The sequence below is a fragment of the Cloeon dipterum genome, chromosome 3 (assembly GCF_949628265.1).
Source record: "Cloeon dipterum chromosome 3, ieCloDipt1.1, whole genome shotgun sequence".
NCBI lineage: Eukaryota > Metazoa > Arthropoda > Insecta > Ephemeroptera > Baetidae > Cloeon > Cloeon dipterum.
The window spans coordinates 2,902,053-2,921,445 of NC_088788.1; the positions used below are offsets into that span (position 1 = coordinate 2,902,053).

At 39.2% G+C, this 19,393-nt stretch overlaps 2 protein-coding genes across 8 annotated transcripts in view; both read left to right on the forward strand.

Annotated features, from left to right (window-relative positions):
- The window catches only part of zfh2 (Zn finger homeodomain 2), a 230,132-nt gene that overhangs the window by 152,220 nt on the left and 58,519 nt on the right, over positions 1-19,393 (forward strand). The window lies entirely within an intron of this gene.
- Positions 1-19,393, forward strand: part of dop (microtubule-associated serine/threonine (MAST) protein kinase dop) — a 39,610-nt gene that overhangs the window by 5,022 nt on the left and 15,195 nt on the right. For 6 of the 7 annotated variants that reach the window (XM_065482269.1, XM_065482267.1, XM_065482272.1 and 3 more), the window contains exon 2: positions 7,122-7,198. In XM_065482269.1, coding sequence (XP_065338341.1) covers positions 7,122-7,198 — 77 coding nt within the window. Of the gene's footprint in view, positions 1-7,121; positions 7,199-13,088; positions 13,241-19,393 lie in introns of those variants that run through there. The other variant, XM_065482270.1, reaches the window with a different exon arrangement.

The window sequence follows — 19,393 nt, forward strand, 5'->3', positions numbered from 1 at the left end:
GTCGAGGTTTAATGCTAATAATTAGTAAATTATTGGAAAATAAGGTGAAAACATTTTGCCTGCAAGAAACTGGTAATATTGAAAAAACTGCATTTTTCCACTGCACTGCATTTTTTTTAAATGCGGGTATTTTGCAGTCCTGAAGGGGAATAACATTAATTCGGGCAAAATTAAAAAATATTAAAATGATGAATTCAATTCTGAGATCAATTTTTCACAGCAAATCATCTTATAAATTTTTCTACTCTGGAACCATTTTGATTTTGATCTAAATTTAAAACTGAGACTCCATTTAAGAGCTAAAATTAGTTAAAATAATAGCTACTCACTGGAAATGTTAATTATTGGCAATAAAATTGCTGGGAATAAAGAGCTAAAATAATCTAAAGCCTCAAAAAAATCATCTAATTAAAACGTCTGGTAATAGCGCTTTTTAAAAATCTCAAATTCCCAACTCCCAACAGCATTTTGTCTAAAATTTTAGAGTGTGGTGGCATTAGTTTGTCAGTAACACGTGACGCCATCCATTACACATCCGTTTGAGCCTCTCTGTTCGGAAACACAACTGATTTCAAGCTCATTTTGTCCCTGTTAAATTAGTTAGACAAAATGTGCTGACGACGCTCGATTCGCTCGCAATTAGTGCCAAATTCGCGTCTGATGTGGCGCAGAACACGATGATTATTCCACCACTACCAAAGTCTCGCTCGCATCTCTCCTCACTCAACAGCAGTGTGGCGAATTAATTTCTTTCCTCCTTCCACACAATGGCCTTTTCCGAGAAAAAAGCTGGGCTAAATTAACTGTACTCGCCGCTTGCTAATAAGAAAGAGAGGAAAACTAGTTTGCTTGCAGAGAGAGGCGGCCGAGCGGAGTCGCAATAAATAAAAGTCACTTTGTCATGATGAATTACGCACGCCGCGCAGCGAGTTTAAACTAATCGCGAATCCAAAATGAAAATTCCCAGACGAAGCTCGGCTCAGAGGAAATAATAAAAACATTCAGACAGAATTTTTCATGAAGATTACAATTGCAGATAGTGGCTTTTATTTATTTATTTATTAAGAGCCTCGATATTTTTAAAATGGGAAAAGCGAGACAAAAGACGGAAGAGACGGTTTTATTATGCATCCACTGATTTAATTTGTTGTTCCAAAAGTTAACTCTGGTTGATTTCATGCCTTAATTGTGAATCACAAATCAATCGAACAATTAATATTTCATGTTGCTGCCAATTTGCAGCATAGGCCTTGATATAAATCAAAATACAATATTTGCCAACTTGAACGACATCATCAATGTCATTGTCAAAATTACACCCAGTTTTTGTGGACTTTTATTTTATGTTAAAACTGAACTTAATTGTTTTCTATTAAATCTGTATTAATTTTTTTATGAAACATTAATTTCTTTTTAAATACTTAAATTATTCGAAGAAATATTTTTCGTGAAATTTTTTGTCTGGATTGCAAATTATATAGGATGTTTTTATGGAACGATATTTATTTAAATTGGATTGGAGAGAGAATAAGATGCAAAAAATTACAAAATGATAAAAAATCAAGTGCAAAACCGACACGCTAATTGAACGTACATTTTTAAAAAAATTATGCTGCTCATCTATCTAGTTTCTATTTATATATTATTTTTGCCAGTCATTTCAATAGCAATAAAGATTTTCTCACACGAGCTAACTGACCTTTACTGTTCCGTACGAAAGTGACTCACTCTCTAGCTCACTTTACATCTTTTTTTTTGCCTTTGGGCTGCACCACAAAAAAAAGGTACGGCTGAGCAAATGTTGCCGGCACTGATGCGCAACATAATAAAATATGTGAGTGTGTGATGTGTGTAGTGTGCACTTTGTAAACGGGCACTCGAGAGAGGCGCGCGGAGCAGGGCATAGTCGACGGCTCTAGCAGCTTTTGGGGCTGGGTGAACGACCTATTGGCTCTTCCCAACATCCACTTGGCCTTTCGAAAAGCGACGAGAGGGCTTTTGACGCACTCGCAAATTTTGATTGGAGAGTGGCTGTAAATATAATGTCCCTGCGTGTGCTCGAGTGCCGGCCGAGCTGTTAGCTCCTTTGACACGTCCAGTTATCTATTTATTGGACTGATAACGAAATTCTTGAAAATAATTGAAAAATATTTGAATAGAATGCATTAAAAGATTGATTAATTATTGGTCCATTGGGAAATTCCTTGGCGTTTGGAGCCGTCCTTAGATGGCGCCACTATCAATTTAAATTTTGTATATATTTCCAGCGGGGACCAGATTCGTGCGACACGCAGTTATGGCGGGGAAAAAACGGTCACGTGAAAATGCGCGAAAAGAATAATCTGCATTACTTGGACTAATTGTGTCTTTTGGATCGTAAAAATCAAACTCTTGACACTCGCACGGCAATCCAAAGAGAGCATTTTGTTTCCACACTTAGACGCCATCTTGCATCTGCGCAGTGCGAACCAATTTTATCGCACATCTGGGCCCCGCTGGCATATTTGGCGTAAAAATTACTTAATTTAACGTGCTGAACACAAAAATCGATTGAGCCAATCGCGGTAGAAACGACAGAAAATATTTTTTTTAATTAATCAACGAACGGTGTCGCTTAACGGTGGACACTAAAGACTCCTAAATCATGGGCCTTTTAGCTTATCCTTTGTGCCTTGCTATGGTTTCGTATTTTTTTTTTACTTAGTAGTGGTAGAGAGTGAGAGTTTTAAATTTTAAATATCTAACAGACTCGCCTGTGGAGGCGTTCTAAAGTTTTGCTGGAGAACTGACACCCTGTGGTGTTTGTTTTAGTCAAATAATTTAATCTATTAAGTCGCGTGGTCTTGATAAGGGGAAGGAGTGAGTTCAAAATTGCTGCTTTTAATGTCAGAGTCCTATTAAGTGTCGTTATTTTGGTTTCTGTGCCTTCTGGTTGATAAGGAATAAAATTCAGATTTTTATGAAATTAATTTAAAAATATTTAATTTTTATTTATTTCATCGCGGTCATCTTTTGTTAGTTTCGTCAATCCAGGGTAAATTGTCCCAATTTGTATTTTGAAATCGACTCTAAAACAGAAGATTGGTGGCATTAGGACACAATATTATTGGCAGAGCGGTGGACAGTGGTAATTATTTTTCTTTAAAGGGCGCTCGGCGACATAATTTTCTCTCGAATCTGGCTTTGACAGGTGACAATCGGGCCATGCGATTGTTCGTCGGTCTATTCGTTCTGTTGGCTAACATTTGGCTTGCGGCTGGTGTTGGTGCAGAGCAAAGCAACTCGCGTGCGCGGGGCGTTGCTTGAAAAAGGAAGGCTTATCTGCCTTCGGTGGCTTGTCGCTCATCAGCTGATGCATCTGCCAGAATTAGCGAGGGCTATTTTCATTGCTTCGCTGCGGTCCGCGGCTCTTGCAGCAAGTTGCTCTCTCTCTCTCTCTCTCTCTCTCTCTCTCTCTCCTGCTCCCTCTCCAACACCTGATTCGCCATTAAAGCCACCACTTAGTGTCACCACCGAGATTTAACACCGAACGTGAAAAATGCAAGTGAAGAGGCAGCCCAGCCGAGCCGACCGACGCACTTTTTTAATTCTTTCCCCGCTGCCCTGCTTTTTATTGGCAATGCTTCTCGTTTGAGTGGCGTCGCTGCCAGCTTGAGCATTTTTACTTGAGAATCGAGCAGAGTGGAATACTCTTATTTGTGCCAATGGTATTATGGGACAAACGAAAGTTGAGTCTTTTCGCGGATGCTCATGATTGCATTTTCTTACTGCCCGGTTTTTTCTCCCGGCCAATGTTACATATTTTCTGCGCGAGGAATATTTGTATTTTCCCAAGCAAAAGCCAAAATTAGCGGTTGTATGACACAAAACTCTGCTGCTTTGTTAAAATACTGTTCATACCCTAAATTTCGCAAGAACTTTCTGAATATCTATTGCTCAAGTCGAGGACATGATGAAATTATTAACAAATTACCAGCGGGGGCCAGGTGTGCGATAAAATTGGTTTGCATTGCGCAGATCAAAGATGGCGTCTGAGTGTTGGAAACAAAAAGCTCTCTTGGGATTGCCGTACGAGTGTCAAGAGTTTGTTTTTACGATCCAAAAGACACAATTAGTACAAGTAATGCAAATTATGCCACAATATTGACGAGAAATCGGTTCACTCCACCGGACGCCATATCTGCGCGTCCCACGAATCTGGCCCCCGCTGCAAAATACTAAAAATAATTCGGAAAAAACGGAATTTTTGCCTAACCCTTCTACATAAACTATTTTCAGTGGTTTTCTATTTATTTTTCTATTTTTCTGACGTTGACATAAGTAATTTTCACTCTTAAAACTTTTCCCTGTTTGATTTAGTTTTAGAGAGCGACAGAGTGCTTGGTATAAACTTTATTATTACTTCAAGCTCTTGTAAACAAACACAAAAAATGTTAATTCAAAGTTTGAACAGCCAAACTTACCAAACTTGCTCTGATTTTTTTTTTTAAAAATTAATTAACAAAGTTGGTTTTCGTTGTGTTTGAACAAAAATGCTTATCATTCACTATCTAAATATAAATGCAATGTTGGATTTTAAGGTGTGTAATTAAGATGACGCCATCACTTTGCACGAGACGCTCTAATGATTGGAAAAATGTTAAACGTGACTAAATATGTATATAATCTTGAAATTAACACGTTTGAAGCGTCCACCCGTTTTGCGTCTGCGTGTCTGTGCAAATGCAAACATCACTGACCGCACCTGAATTAAAACGAGCGCTAATATTTACAGACACCAATTTCATCCAAAGCACACTCTCGTCCATTAAACATTATGCAAATGAAAAACAAGTCGATCGGCAAATACAGAGAGCCAGTGGCCGCGCGTAATCAACTTGTTTTGTTGCCTTTTACAGCCGCGTGCTAATTGAGCATGGCGAAAATAATGTGTATGCACGCGAGCGAAAATAATCCATCCATCGGCAGTGTTTTCTCCGGCACCGAGCTGAACTGAGTGAGCGCAGCAACAGCGATTTCCCGTGCGGGAAATTGATTGGCGGGGCCGCTCGCTTCAATTAGAGTCGCACAATGCGAGAGAAGGTTCACGCAGCAGCCGCTGACGCAATTATTTTTTGTCCGGCCCATTGTGTCAGCAGCCCGAGTCGTCGGCTTCGCGTACTTTGTCATGGTACGTGTGTGTGTGTGTGTGCTTGCCTGCAGCAGGGTATTGTCTGCCTGCCTGCAGATTTGCTCCGGCGAGGAAAACGCGGACGGTTAGGTAACCACGCTTTTTGTCCCGCCTTCCCTCCTACTTTTGTTGCGCTCTCTTTTCCAACTGGTTGACGAGGTGGTATTCAGTTTTTTCCTTTTTGTAAGTTATTGAAGCTGGATTACAGACACAGACGATCCCCACAATTATCCAAAACTATAGTTTAAAATTTGCTTTTTTATTTTTAATTGGCAGAAGTTCAGGGGCATAATAAACTATCCTCAGTTTTAATTTTTTTTTTATTAAATAATTGGATTTTTTACGCGAAGTACCAGTTAATTGCTTATGGCTCCTCAAAAAATTGAAATATTTTGAGAAAACAATTAAAAGAGGAAACTGAAAAACAGTTTTACAATATTTTGGCAATGCATCTAATTTTTTTAAATCATTTCTACGTTGAAAGCAATCTATCCAACAGTCCCAATAATTTTATTAGGGAGACGGTGCTCACCACTTGATCTGCATGAAAACTTCGGAGCCAATATTGTCAGAAATTCAAGCGACACTAAACAAGAATTAAACTCCTATTTAAATTTTTATATAAAGAGGCTATATTTTAGGATTTTACAGCAAATATTACTAATTCTGAAGAGGCAAAATGAGCAAGGTTCCATTTTAGGATCCACGAATTTCCCAATTTCAAATATATTCCTTCGTTGAAATTCTCCTTAATTCCAGTGGGGTCCAGATGTGCGATAAAATTGGTTCGCACTGCGCAGATCCAAGATGGCGTCTGAATGTTGGAAACAAAAAGCCGTACGAGTGTCAAGAGTTTGTTTTTACGATCCAAAAGACACAATTAGTTAAGAGTAATGCAAATTATGTCACAATATTGACAAAAAATTGCTTCTTTTCGCGCATTTTCACGTGACGGTTTTTCCAACGGATGCCATGTCTGCGCGTCGCACGAATCTGGACCCCGCTGGCACACCAAATTTATACCGAGATGTTTTAGAGAGCAAAGTTATATTTAACAAACTAATTTCTTGCGAAAGAATATATGACCAACTGCAGTGGAAACCCTGGATGCTAAGAAAATGCAATGCTGAGCCATTACGGAGTTTTCAATGACTCTATAGTGCTTTTCTCTCTTCTCATGTTAGTCAGCCAATGATTCTCCCTAGAAAACACCGACTTTATCCGTACCAGATTCAAAGAATATAATGAGGCTTCGTTTCCAGTCCTTTGCTAGTGGCTGTTGCCAAGGAAGCTCACTTCTTTCTTTCTTTTATTGCAATAATGCCAATATCAAAGGCGCATCGTTTTGCGTCCTACTTGGCCATGCCAGAACATCTCTGACAAATAGGCCAGCTGCATTATTTATTTCTTATATTTAGTTCACAGATCTATTTGTCAAAGGAGAATCGTGAACTGTTTTTTCTAAACTAGTGATTGAATTTTCCTTTTTTTTTATGTTGGTTGAAACGGAACAGTTGTTAACAAAAAGCCAAGACTGATTAATTTTTACATTTAGACGTGACATAATTTTACTTATTTTCCTCATTTTTTGTAATTATGTTTTAAATGTCAACATTTTTCATTTCCAGGCCAATTAATTAAAAAAATAATGAAAAGAATTTATTCTTTTGTTGAAACGTGTCGATTTGAATTTAATTATTATTCACACGACTTGAAAATTATTTATTTTATGAACTTATCAGAGTTTCCGCTAGCACAATTACATATTCCGTGAGGTTTGCGGCCGTGTTTTATCTGAGTGCTGAGGTTTACGCTCACACCCAGCAATAATAGCTGCGTTTCCTGGCATAATACCACAGATTTACAGTGCGATTATTCTTACAATAATGAGTCAAATCCCAAGAAACTATTTCTTTAATTCATTCAACTCACCAGCTGATTTTTTTTCCAGGTCGTGAGATGTCGAACCTCATCAAAATGCGACAGTCAGCTTTAGGCAAGTCTGAGCCTTTGCTGTCCGACTCGATGGTGAGTATTTACTCTCTTCTATTTCTACTCAAACGCGCACTTTTTATTTTCCGTGACTGCTGTGTCCCCTTGAAGTGATCTGAAATGTTTTTCCGTTTTTAACTCTCTCTATAATTTGCAACTTAACTCTTACCTCTTCCAATAACTAACCAAAACAAAAAAATGCTGCATCAGCTGCAGACGTTGCGCTCGCTCGCTCCCTTTTCTGTCTGTGCCGCGCGATTAGATTTGCGCATTTCTCATCAGCACACTGCATTTTGTCACTTGGTGTTCCAAACACTCTTTCATCACTGTGATCATTACACTCCGTCTGCCCCTGGAAGCAATGTAAACAGACTACAGTATTTAAACGCCCGTCCAACCAGCGTCCGACCAGCGGGCCAGGTGCGAAATTGGCGCAAAACTTGGCCGGTCAATTCTTCTATGCGCTTATAAATAAATGAACATGATGTCTATATAGCAATTGAAAGGTTGTGTTGTGTTGTGTGTGTGCTGTGCGTTCGATAAGGAGTTGCATAAGAAGCGCAGCAGCCGTAATAAGAGAGCATCGCTATTCAAGGCTAGTGCCGATAATGGTATTAAGTGTGTGAGCAACGCACTTGCTTTGCAGCCTGACGACGTGCCACTGTGAATATTTAATAATGCTTTCCAATCAGTTTAACATACATATAGAATAAGCTTTGCTGTAGTAAAACAGGCGTTTAAAATTTTGGGGTAGTTTAATTTAAAAAAAATTTAACAGAAATTGCCGCAATATATTTTTGACAAAAATAGAGAAACGAACCCAAAAATGTTATGCATGGAAAATCTGAAAGACTATTTTTTAAACCATTTTAACATTTAAAATTTAAAACAATTCACCAGTTGCATAAACCCTTAGTGTTCGAAGCCGTCAACAGATGGCGCCACCGTAGACTTTCGATTTTAAGGCACTTCCGCTGCGATTTCAGACTCAATCTAGCTACTCTGCATTCTTCAATTAATTTGCTATTTTTTGACGTGCTGAAAACCAAAATCGGTTCAGCCAATCGCCGTAGAATCGTGAAAAACTATTTTTTGAAATAAAAAAATATTTTCCAACGTTTCTACGGCGAATGGCTGAACCGATTTTGGTTTTCAGCACGTCAAAAAAAATCGAATTAATTAAAAAAAAGCAAAATAGCTAGATTGAGTCTGAAATCACAGCGGAAATGCATTAAAACCGCTTAAAACAAATTTTTTAAGAAAGTCTGATTGCGCCATCTGTTGGCGACTTCAATAACTAAGGGTTTATGCAACTGGTCAATTGCCGCAATATATTTCTGGCAAAAATAGAAACCAATCCAAAAATGTTATGCTTGGAAAATCTGAAAGATTATTTTTTAAACCATTTTAACATTTAAAATTTAAAACAATTAAGAGGCTTTGTACAAATGATCAGATTTTAATTATTATTGTCACTCAGTCAATTTTGTTTCAATGTTTCACACCACTTGAATTTTTTAAATTACAATTAAGTCTGAGACGAAAATTCTCTTGCGCTTGCCTTGCTATTATTATTTACGGAAAACCGGACTTTCTCGCTAGTTTATTCGAGAAAACCCCGAGCGTGATAAAACCGGTTAATTTTATTTGTATTTTGGCATACGATTCAAATTGTAGACGAGAGGTACCAATTTAAAAACTATTAATCCAAATTAAATCCCGGCCTGTGTAAATGTTGGAAAGAATCCAAAAGTCGTATTAATTAAATTAGAGAATTCTGTTTACGCTGTTTCAAATTGTTTTCTACAGCCATCGGATTTTTTAAAACACTTCCAAGCCGAAGAAATTTATGAATAATTATTGTCAGAAGTGAAATATTATTTGAAAACACTCTCGATCGTAAAAAAAACGTGCACCCCATGTTGCGACAAAGGCCAACCAGAAGTGGCTGTCCACGTGCGCAATCTGGGCGGCGGGAAATCCGATCCTGCTGCTAACGTGCTTTCGCATCATTTATTTGTCCGAGGAGCAATAAACCGTGCGATCGGATACGGTGATGAAACCGCGATTTTCACGCTCGAAATAGGCGCGAGACGGACACGAAGCAGCCAGCGCGCTTTATTTACATCCAGAACATCTGGCTCTTTCCGAATCGGAAACTGCCGAACATTTTGAACCCGGAGATCGTCTCAAGGGTTGGAAATTTGGATTTTTTGTTTTATCATCGAATTGAAAATATATTAAAATGCGTTTTTTGTATTTTCATTGACAGCTAGAATAAACACGACCCGTTTCTTTGTCTGTCTGTCGGAGCAGAAGCTCCAAATTAGGCGCTTTCCATGACGCACGCACCACCCTCGAGTTGTCGTCTCGAGAGTCTGCCTGGCGAGACGTCACAGGTCGACGAATTCTCGCTTGTTGATCCACTCGATGGCATTTAAAGCGGCTTAATTGGAATGGGATTTGAGTGGGATGGTGCTTGAGGAAGTGGTTCGATTTTTCCCGGCTCCAAAATGAACTCGGCTAACCCCTAAAAATCCACCGACCACCCCCCGGAGAGAGACACAATTAAAGTGGATGCTTACAGACCTCAAATTAAATTGAATTTTTATTAATTTAAAAACAATTACTCTAAATCCGGCCAATTAATTAATTAAAATTTCAGATTTTGCCAAATTCTTCGGGGCAGTGAATTTTTCAATGACGTGAAAAGCAAAGGAATTTTTATTCTAGAATTTTAGCTGGGCTCCATTTTAAACCTTGGTGGCGAAAAAAAATCGATTTGGCGGAAGCAAATTAATCGCCGCGTGCGAATTTGAGGCAAAGCGTCGTCGCCGTTTGATGCACGCTTGTGTGGTTGGGGTGAGAGTGGCGCGCGGGGCGACAGCAGGGTGGTGGGTGCATGCGCGCTGTCGGGGAGGGCCGGGGTGATCAATACGGGCAGCCGAGCCACCAGTGCAGTGGCTGAACCCAGCAGCAGCGCACGCGATCCTCGACGCTGCTCGTGGGGCACAACATGGGCTCGAAGGGTTGCCGCCGCTGACAAGTGACACCCCTGCGCTGCTGGCCAGGTGAGCCCAAATTTCGCCCTGATTTCCTCGAAAGGCTGTGCTGCTGGGGGAATTGATCGTGTTTTGTCTCAGGGTTTGCTGTCTTTTACGTCGCGCGCTTTGTTTTGGTTCGCTCGATCGATTTTTTTCAGATTTTTCTGTAAATTTGCGTATGCGTAACTCTCGTGGAAATTTTTTATTTATAGCAGGGTTGCAAAAAACCCGCGTTTGTTTTTTTAAAAAAAGGCAGTGCAGTGGTAAAATGCAATTTTTACCAGTTTCTTGCATTTTGCAATAATTTACAAATTATTAGCATATAACCTTGGCTTGAAAAATTGTCAGAGAAAAATTTTTGGAGAAATTGAGGCCGCAAAATGGCAATTTAAAAGAAAAGATCTGCACAGCGGAGGAAATTTTGAGCACTCCGAATGAAATTTTAGATTTTTACAGAAGAAAAATGAAATAAATTTATTTCTTGCGCAAGAAATTGGTAAGAAATTAGTGTTAAAAGCCGGGTGTTAAGCAAATGCAACCCTCAGAACATTTTCTCTTCATTAGGTGAATTCAAGTTTCGTTTAAATATTTTTAACCATTCGAAGAATTAATTAATTTTCCTCGTCAAGCTCACAAGCAGTTGGTTACAGCTGACTGACTATTCCCTTTCAGCCCGCTTTTAATTTTCTTTAATGGCTCAATTAAGGTTATAAAGTTCGCTGGAGCTGTATCGGCAAACAGTCTGTTGAGGCCCATGTCAATTTGTTAACGTTCCGCTACCCCGCCGTCCGTAGCGGCTGTAAAAATTAATGAGAACGGCGCTGCTCGCTGTCTTTCTCTCCTTTTCAAGTTTACAAGCCTCAAAAAACGATGATTGTTTTCATAGCTGAGTTTTTATGCCGAAAATTGCTCCGCAGCTGTGTCCCTTTAGGCGAAGTTAATGTTTTCCGGCTTCTCTGGGGAAAACGACGAACTGAACAAGAAAGTTATTGAATTGTAATGGATTCGCAAGCGCTATTTTATGAAGCTCAGAGTTTTGTGACGCTCGAAGGATCTTCTAGAGTTTGAGCAGATAAATAAAAAATAAATTTTCAAGGAAGAAATTCTATACACAGAATATATTATTAAAATAAAAAACAATGTACGACAATATGAATGAAAAATCTCGCCGTCTTTAGAGAATTTCGGTTTCGTAACGAGGGAGAGGGGTATGCAAAGAAACGAGTCCAGGAGTGTACACACACACATAAAAAAAAGAGAATGCTACTGCTACTCTCGGCAAAAACAATAAAAGCGGCGGAAGAGAAGTGTAGGTGACGAAATCTTGCATCAACTCGGACGCGAGGAACGTGCAGAAACCACCAAGCAAGATCGATTTTCCACCGTTGTGCCACCAAAAACAAGCAGCTCGGGTTGCACGTGCGAACGAAATTGAATTAGAACACCCTGGAAACCCCGTCAACTCGTCAAGAGATTAAAAAGTTCAATAAATAACCTGTACGAGCTACTAAAATGTTCCTCTTGAGGATAGAGACATAGAGAGATTCACTGCAGAGCGAAAAAAAAATGAAAATGTATGGAGTAACTCATCATTTTCAATCTGTCATGACGTGGCAAAGCTCTTTATGTGGGAAATAAATCGTTGAGAACTTTCTTATCATAAAAAGGAGATAAAATTCTACTGTCAATATTTTTCCCCGGAATTCAATTCAAAATTACAGCTTTCAGGGTTGCAAAAAACCCTAAGTTTTTTAAAAAGAAATTCAGTGCAGTGGTAAAATCCTTTTTTTCAGTTTCTTGATGTTTTCACCTTATTTTACAATAATTTTCTAATTATTAGCAAATAACCTAGACTTGAAGTATTGTCAGAGAAATATTTTCGGAGAAATTGAGGCAGCAAAAAGGCAATTTAAAAGAAAATATCTGCACAGTGCAGGAAATTTTGAGCACTCTGAACGCAAATTTTAGATTTTCACAGAAGAAAAATGGAATAAATTTATTTCTTGCAATTCTTGCGCAAGAAATTGGTAAAAACCAGTGGTGAAAAAAACAGGGTGGAAAGCAAATGCAAGCCTGTTAGTTTTTGCTCAAATTAAAAAAAATGTTCCGAAGACAAATAGTTTGATGGATAATTTTAGAAATTCTGAGAAAAATCTTTTCATAAGTGTTTGTCCTGAGCTTTGTAAGATTTAATGGTTTACTGTAGAGCAAAAAACTGTACATTTTTTAAAAGCTGATAAAATTCCCTGTAAAAAATGTGAAATGAAAATCTGGAAGTTAAGTGAGTTATTTGTTTTACTAATTATCAAATTAGAGCTTCAAAACCAGGCAGTCAGCAATGACAGTTTTTTTTTAAATATAATGCCGAGACTATTTGCAATTTTGCCAGCCAAAGGTCAAAATTCAGGGACTACCCATTAATTTCAAGCCAAGAAATTGTACAAAAGCCGCGATGAAAAGCAGAATTTACTTTCAAAAAATGGTAAGCTGTCTCACCAGGGAAGTGAGGGCTGTCGGTCGCGGCTTGGATGAATGAAACTGCAGGCGGTGTGTCATTGAAAGCAAGTGTGCGCCGGGGTGGCCGTTTGACCCGCTTCTGCCGAGCTCGCGCCCGCTCTGCCACTTCTACTCTTTTCTCGTCTGTTTGCTCCTCTCGTTCATCTGCATGCACCGCGTGTTGTGCACTTAATCCGTCCGTCCGTCCGTCGCGTTGAGCAGCTCTTTGTTTTTGCGTCGTTGCGTGGAACCGGCGAAAAAAAGCAGCGCGCTCTTTCTTCCATTGAGTCAGCGCGTCGCAAGGGCAGAACAGTGTCACCCGTCGAGCGTGCACGACCACAACGCCGCCGCCGCCGCCGCCGACCACGATGCCCGCTCGATGACCCTTTTCGCTCCTTTTTTCGCCTCTCAGCCGCCGAAAATGGAGGCCGAAAAACGGCCTTTCAGCTTCAGGGAAATGTCCAAAACCCTGTTGCTGCTCTTTTTCCACCACGCGATGCGCTTCCTCGGGCTCAGGCCGTGGATGGGCCAAATCAAGGTGAGAGATTTTTGTAATAATTCACCGCCGAACGAGTTCTTTCGTGGTTGTGTCACTTGTCAATACTTTAATTTAGAGAAAGCTGTTGTTGTTATTGCAACAGAGACTTTGCAAGAAAATTACACTTGCACTTAGAGCGCTTAGACAGTTCTCAGAAAAAATTAAGTCAGCCTCAAACTGTCTCGAGAAGAGGCAAAATTATGATCAATAGGAAAGCAACTCTTTAGATGAAATGAGAAATTTTTTCCTAGATTGTTTGGGCATTTAAAAATTTGTTCAAACATTAACAATTCTGCAAATATGTTTATAAAGTAAAAAATCTTATTCCATCTGGAAATTTATTCAGCGTTGCATTTGGTTTTTTTCACCACTGGTTTTACCACTCAATTTTATCAATTTCTCGCGCAAGAATTGCAAGAAATGAATTTATTTCATTTTTCTTCTGTGAAAATCTAAAATTTCGGTCGGAGTGCTCAAAATTTCCTCCACTGTGCAGATATTTTCTTTTAAATTGCCATTTTGCTGCCTCAATTTCTCCATAAATTTATCTCTGACAATTTTCCAAGTCGAAGTTATAAGCTAATAAATAAGGTGAAAACATTGCCTGCAAAAAACTGTTAATAATTGAAAAAACGCATTTCACCGCTGCAATGCATTTTTATTAAAAATACGGGTTTTTTGCAACCCTGAACCCGTAAATTCCCTTAAATTCAACATTCACGTATTTAATTTTATAAAACATACCTTTCAAGAACTCATAGCTCTCTCAATTCTTCCCCAACTAATTAATTATCGAACCTTTACACATCTTCATGATGTATAACTAGTTGTATTTCCGGGGAAATTACCAGCGACCATATATAACGCTGGCCACTTTTTCCTCGTGCAAATATAATTACATAAAATAATACCCAGGTGGACTGCCACCTGCGTCACACAATATGATATTCCTTTTCAATGCGTGACCAGTTTTCCAAATGAGCAGCCGAGTAGCAGAGGTTTCATCATTGCCGGCGTTTGATGCTTGTCGGTTTGGTTTTTCATTAATTATGCTCCATGTTGTGTGTGTGTATCCTTCTGACAAGAGTGCATAATCACTCTGCTCCTGGTGACTCTGATCGACCTTGAGCTGTAAAGGCGAGTTGCGAAAGAAAATGGATTCCTCATGCTAATTTGACCCAATAAGTAGTGTAATGCGCTCATAATGGAATTTTTGTTCCACGAGCACACGTTAATTAACTGAGACCTCAATGATAAAATATTTTTGGCATATGGTCTGCTTGAATTAAATTTTAATTGGAAAATAAATATCTAGATGGGGTATCTGAATTTTTTCAGGGTTGCAAAATAACATTTTTTTAGAAAAAAGAGCAGTGCAGTGGTTTTTTTACCAGTTTCTTGCAGACAAAATGTTTTCACCTTATTTTTCAATAATTTTCTAATTACCTCAACTTGAAAAATTGTCAGAGAGAAATTTTTGGAGAAATTGAGGCAGCAAAATGGCAATTTAAAAGAAAATATCTGCGCAGTGGAGGAAATGTTGAGCACTCCGACCGAAATTTTAGATTTTCACAGAAGAAAAATGGAATAAATTAATTTCTTGCAATTCTTGCGCAAGAAATTGGTAAAAATTGATTGGTAAAAATGCAACCCTGATTTTTTCCTGCTTGAAAAATATATTCCGCTCAAAATGTTTACTCCTTGCTGGTGAATTTGGAATTTTCGATTGCACTGTTTAGAAAGCACGGCTGGCAACAGAGATAATATTGATTTTGCCGCAACCATCGCATCATTATTTCGCTTAAGAAAGCTCGAAGGACGCGTCAATTCTGTTTCACGCGGCACTTCAATCTGGAGGGTAAAAGGGCCCCGCCTTCACTCTATCTGCATCCCGTGCACATATATATTCGATGGGCACAAAAATTCTGCCGTGAATGGAGTGCGTGCGATTTAATTGGTCCTTGTTACGTGATCGCGCAGTAGTGGCGGAGAACAAAGCGGGCGAGCGAGCGAACACGATTACTCAGTGCACTCGTGTTGCCAGTTTGCCTTGATGAACTTTCCATGCAGGGAGAGCGCGAACGCGGACGACGGCGTTCACTGTAATATGTGTAGCATGTGAAATTATTGATCATCCCGTCCCGTTTGCCGCCGCCGCTGCTACTGCTGCTGCTGCTGCTGGTGCTGGGGAGCATTATGCTCTCCAGTGCTGCGGATGCTGATGTGCATTTAACACGTGAGACACAGATTCCGCGGAGGTCATGCTCGCGAGAGAGAGAGAGAGAGAGAGAAGTGCCAACCCTCGCCAGTAAAAATGTGCCACTCGGTTCGATCTGCGCCACTCTGTCCTTGTTGAGCCAACTATGCACAAATAATTCGCCTGATTGCCAATTGTGTTTAAGAGGAGCCGTTTAAACATTGCAGATATCCATGCATTCGATTTTGACTCGAAATAAAACAAATTTGAAAGCTTAATTGAGTCATAGATTTAATTAAAATTTACTGTTTATTATTGACAAACCGAATTCCGGTTACATTTTTTACAATTCTATATGTAGACAAAAAAATGAATGGTCAACAATGCAAAATACTGTCCTGGAATGACCACTAATTTAAAGTGGAATGATAGAGGGCAACAATTGAAAATTATTTGAATTGTTGGATGCCGTAAACAATTTGTTAAACAATTTGCAATAACAAAAAGGACCTTCCTACAGTAAAAATTCAAATTTTGCCAATTTTCTCCAAAATGTACAGTGTTTGAACATAATTTTCTTGGCATATTTCGATTCCTCTCGTCGAGATCTGTCCAATTGTGTATGCCACTTATTGGGGAAACTCTTGCTTTTGAAATTAAATCGGATTTCAAGTAAGGAGACAGCCATTACCGTTTGAAAAGCACGGTAACTTTCCAGCCAATTTTCTCAAAAAATTACAATGCTTCTTTTAGGTCAATTTAGGCTTTAACTGAATCCTAAGGCAACAAGCTTTTTCCAGGCTTTTGCAGCATCATTCCTCTTTAAAGGGGCTCCTTCTCTGGTTGCCAATAAAAGTGTTCCCAGATATAACATAATAAAGCCGATGCAGAAGTGCTAGTTTCCATACCATATCCTCTGAAAGACACGGATCGAAATTTTGCTGCTGAACCACAGACTTCATAAAACATTGTACATAATATTCCTTCCGAGTTTTGTACAAAAGGCATTACCCAACCCAATACATCCATTCAAGCACTGTTGCGAAGGATGACCTGACCGGCTGTTAATGGAACGAGAATCCGAACAATACGGAAAAGCTTCACAAAGGAACAGTTGCACAACACACGAATGTTATCCCCGTGCAAACCCCTGATTGTTTCTGCGCGGCTTAGCCGCGGCCCCAAATCAATTGCGACAGGAAGGATGAAAAGTATATACCAAGGATTTTTCTTTCCTCCTGGAATGAAAGCGCTGATTTTCCCGCACAAAGACGGCAGATTGCTTTTCAGCGCTGCCTGGCAAACTAACCAGGCTTTTGTGCCGTGCAAGCTTTGCCAGCAGCCTCTCACAATCATCAGTTTTCTAAAGGATTTGATCCTGTATGGAATGTATGGGTGGGCAAGTAAGTGCGCTTTTAAACTGCTCCGAGAGGAATGAATGAAACTCGGCATTACTTTTTCACAGCTCAAACAGCGACTCAAATTAAGAAGGTCCTTGATGCCTGAATTCATTTCAATGCATACAGCGAAGAAGTTTCCTCCTAAGATTTGCGCTTGGAGGCCATCTTGGAATTTTTACAGCGTCGTGTAGTCCAATTATGCTATCAAAATTATAATTATCACCAACTAGAACATTTTTTGACAGTAGGTTTATAAGTTAACTTCCAGTCAACTCACCATTTTGCCTTCAGAGACGCCAATAGATGGCCCCGTCGTATAATTCACTGAAAACCAAAAATCAGTTAAGTAACCGGTGGCGCCATCTATTATTAGCTATAAAAATGTTCTTATGCAATTGTTGGATGGTAGACATAACAATAATCTTTATCGAATTTCTTTCAAGTCACTTTCTGTGAGTGCAGTATCGCATTATTTTCCATTATTTTATTTCTTTCCGAACGCAACGATAGGCTGCTTTGACGTAAGACTTCACTGTAAACAAACACTCGTGTTTATAAAGTAGACAATGAAGTATTGCTCGAGTGGAAATAAAACGGTTTGCTCAGCAAATTTGCAAGACCTACACGGACATTTGATCTCATATTGTTCGTGACAAGGCCTTCACTGAATTGAAAAAAAACATGCAACAGTTTCCCTGTTTCAAAAAAATTATTTCACTAATTAATAATCGAACGCGTCCTTTCAATATTTTTCAACCTTTTGCGTCAACTTGTCAAAGTAAGGCGATAAGCTCACTCAAAACCGCATTTGTTTGTTTTTCTCTCCTTCACCTCTTATTTATATTTATATTCCTTTGGCGGCGACCAATTAATTGTAAATCGTAAATACGTAACGCTCATTCTATTTGTATTTGAGTTAAGGCCGCAGCAGACGCGGTTCAGTTTCCCTGCGCAAGGCTGCGAGGGCACTAGCGCGTTGTTTCAAACACCTGAAGGTGAAGAAGACGCGTGTTGGAGTTGGATTCCTCAATGAGAGTTGAATATCAAATGTGACTTAACGCGTCTCGCTCTTGCCTCACTTCGGAATTAAGACTGCTGAGGCTGTCAACTCGTGTTTTCTTCACTTAGTTAGCAAGCGGTTGGAACTAGAAATAATGCTTAATAAGGAATAGAACACCAAATGAATCTGTTGATTTCTTGTTGGTCTCAAGTTCCTAGAACACCACTTCTTCAAAATTCAGGAAAAGCGGTCATCGAAGTTGAAATAGAATTTAATGATGATAATCTACTTGGGAAATGTAATAGAGCTGCGTGTTTTATTATTTGAAAAAGTTTCCTTGCACGTGTTACGAAATAATGGACTTCAAATGAGCGTGAATCACGGAATTTCAAGCAACTCATGTCCAAATCATCTATTTTTGATCGTAAAATCTGTTTTTAATTCTTTTGCTTTGCAAATTACTATATTAAAATTTATTTTAGGGGGATCTAATAATTTTCTCTGAATTAACTTCACAAAAGGTTTTTTTATGAGAAAGTTTTAGTCAGTTAAATGAAAATACGAATTTTTAATCTAGACCAGGAGCATATTTTTTCCAATTTCGTTTCCTCGGAGTTTCAGGATTCATCAATTGAAAACCATCTGAAATTTAATGCAACTGTGAAGAACAAGCAAAAATTTTGAAACTGGTCAAAACTTCTTTGCTTTGTGAACGAGTTTAAAATGTTAAAAACGCCTTCCACAGTTTTGTTGACGTTTGTCGAAACTTTTATCTTATCTATATATGATTGAAAAATTCCGGCTAGCTTCCACGATTCAAATTAATATTTCTATGATAAAAGAAATTTTTCCTTTAAAGTGAATTTCAAGAAAAAAAAGCAAAACATACACCCCCATTTAATTTCGAAATCTCGAAAAATAAATCCGATCAACTTACACAACAAAAACTGGCAGCTCTGAAATATCGTGTATTTTCTAGACGCATTTCGAAAAGGAAACATTGATTGAGGAGAAAGCTCTCGTCTAGACGCAGTTGTTTGAAATTGAAAGGTTTCTTGGAGCGCTCTCATTGGCATTCCACTCAGCGTCTCGCCTAATTGCGCGCCGAAATTGTGGTGAAAAACTTTCCAATGAAAAAAGCGCGTTTCATGGTCGATTTCGGTGGCTATTGGGATGAGTCATGCACTCTCGGCGGTGTGTTTGTTGCTTTTGCGCGCGGCATGGATAGTTTTGCGCCACTCCGAGAGAGAGAGAGAAAAAAGGAATCCGTGACTCACGCACGCCGCGCTGCCACTGAATGGAGCGAGGCTGCTGGATAGCTGGGTGCGCGCGGATTCGTGCCGAGCTCAACTTTTTGCAATTGACCCTAGTCAGGCGAGCACTCGTTCCACCCTTAAACTTGCCCTTGAGGCGTGAGAAGAAGCCGCGCAAAGTTTGATGCACACCAGGCTCGCAGCATAATTCGTGGTCTTACGCAAACTTGGCAATATTGAATAAAAAAACGTACTCTCAAGATCAAAGAAATTTAAATTTGCTTACCACCCGGTTTTTTTTAC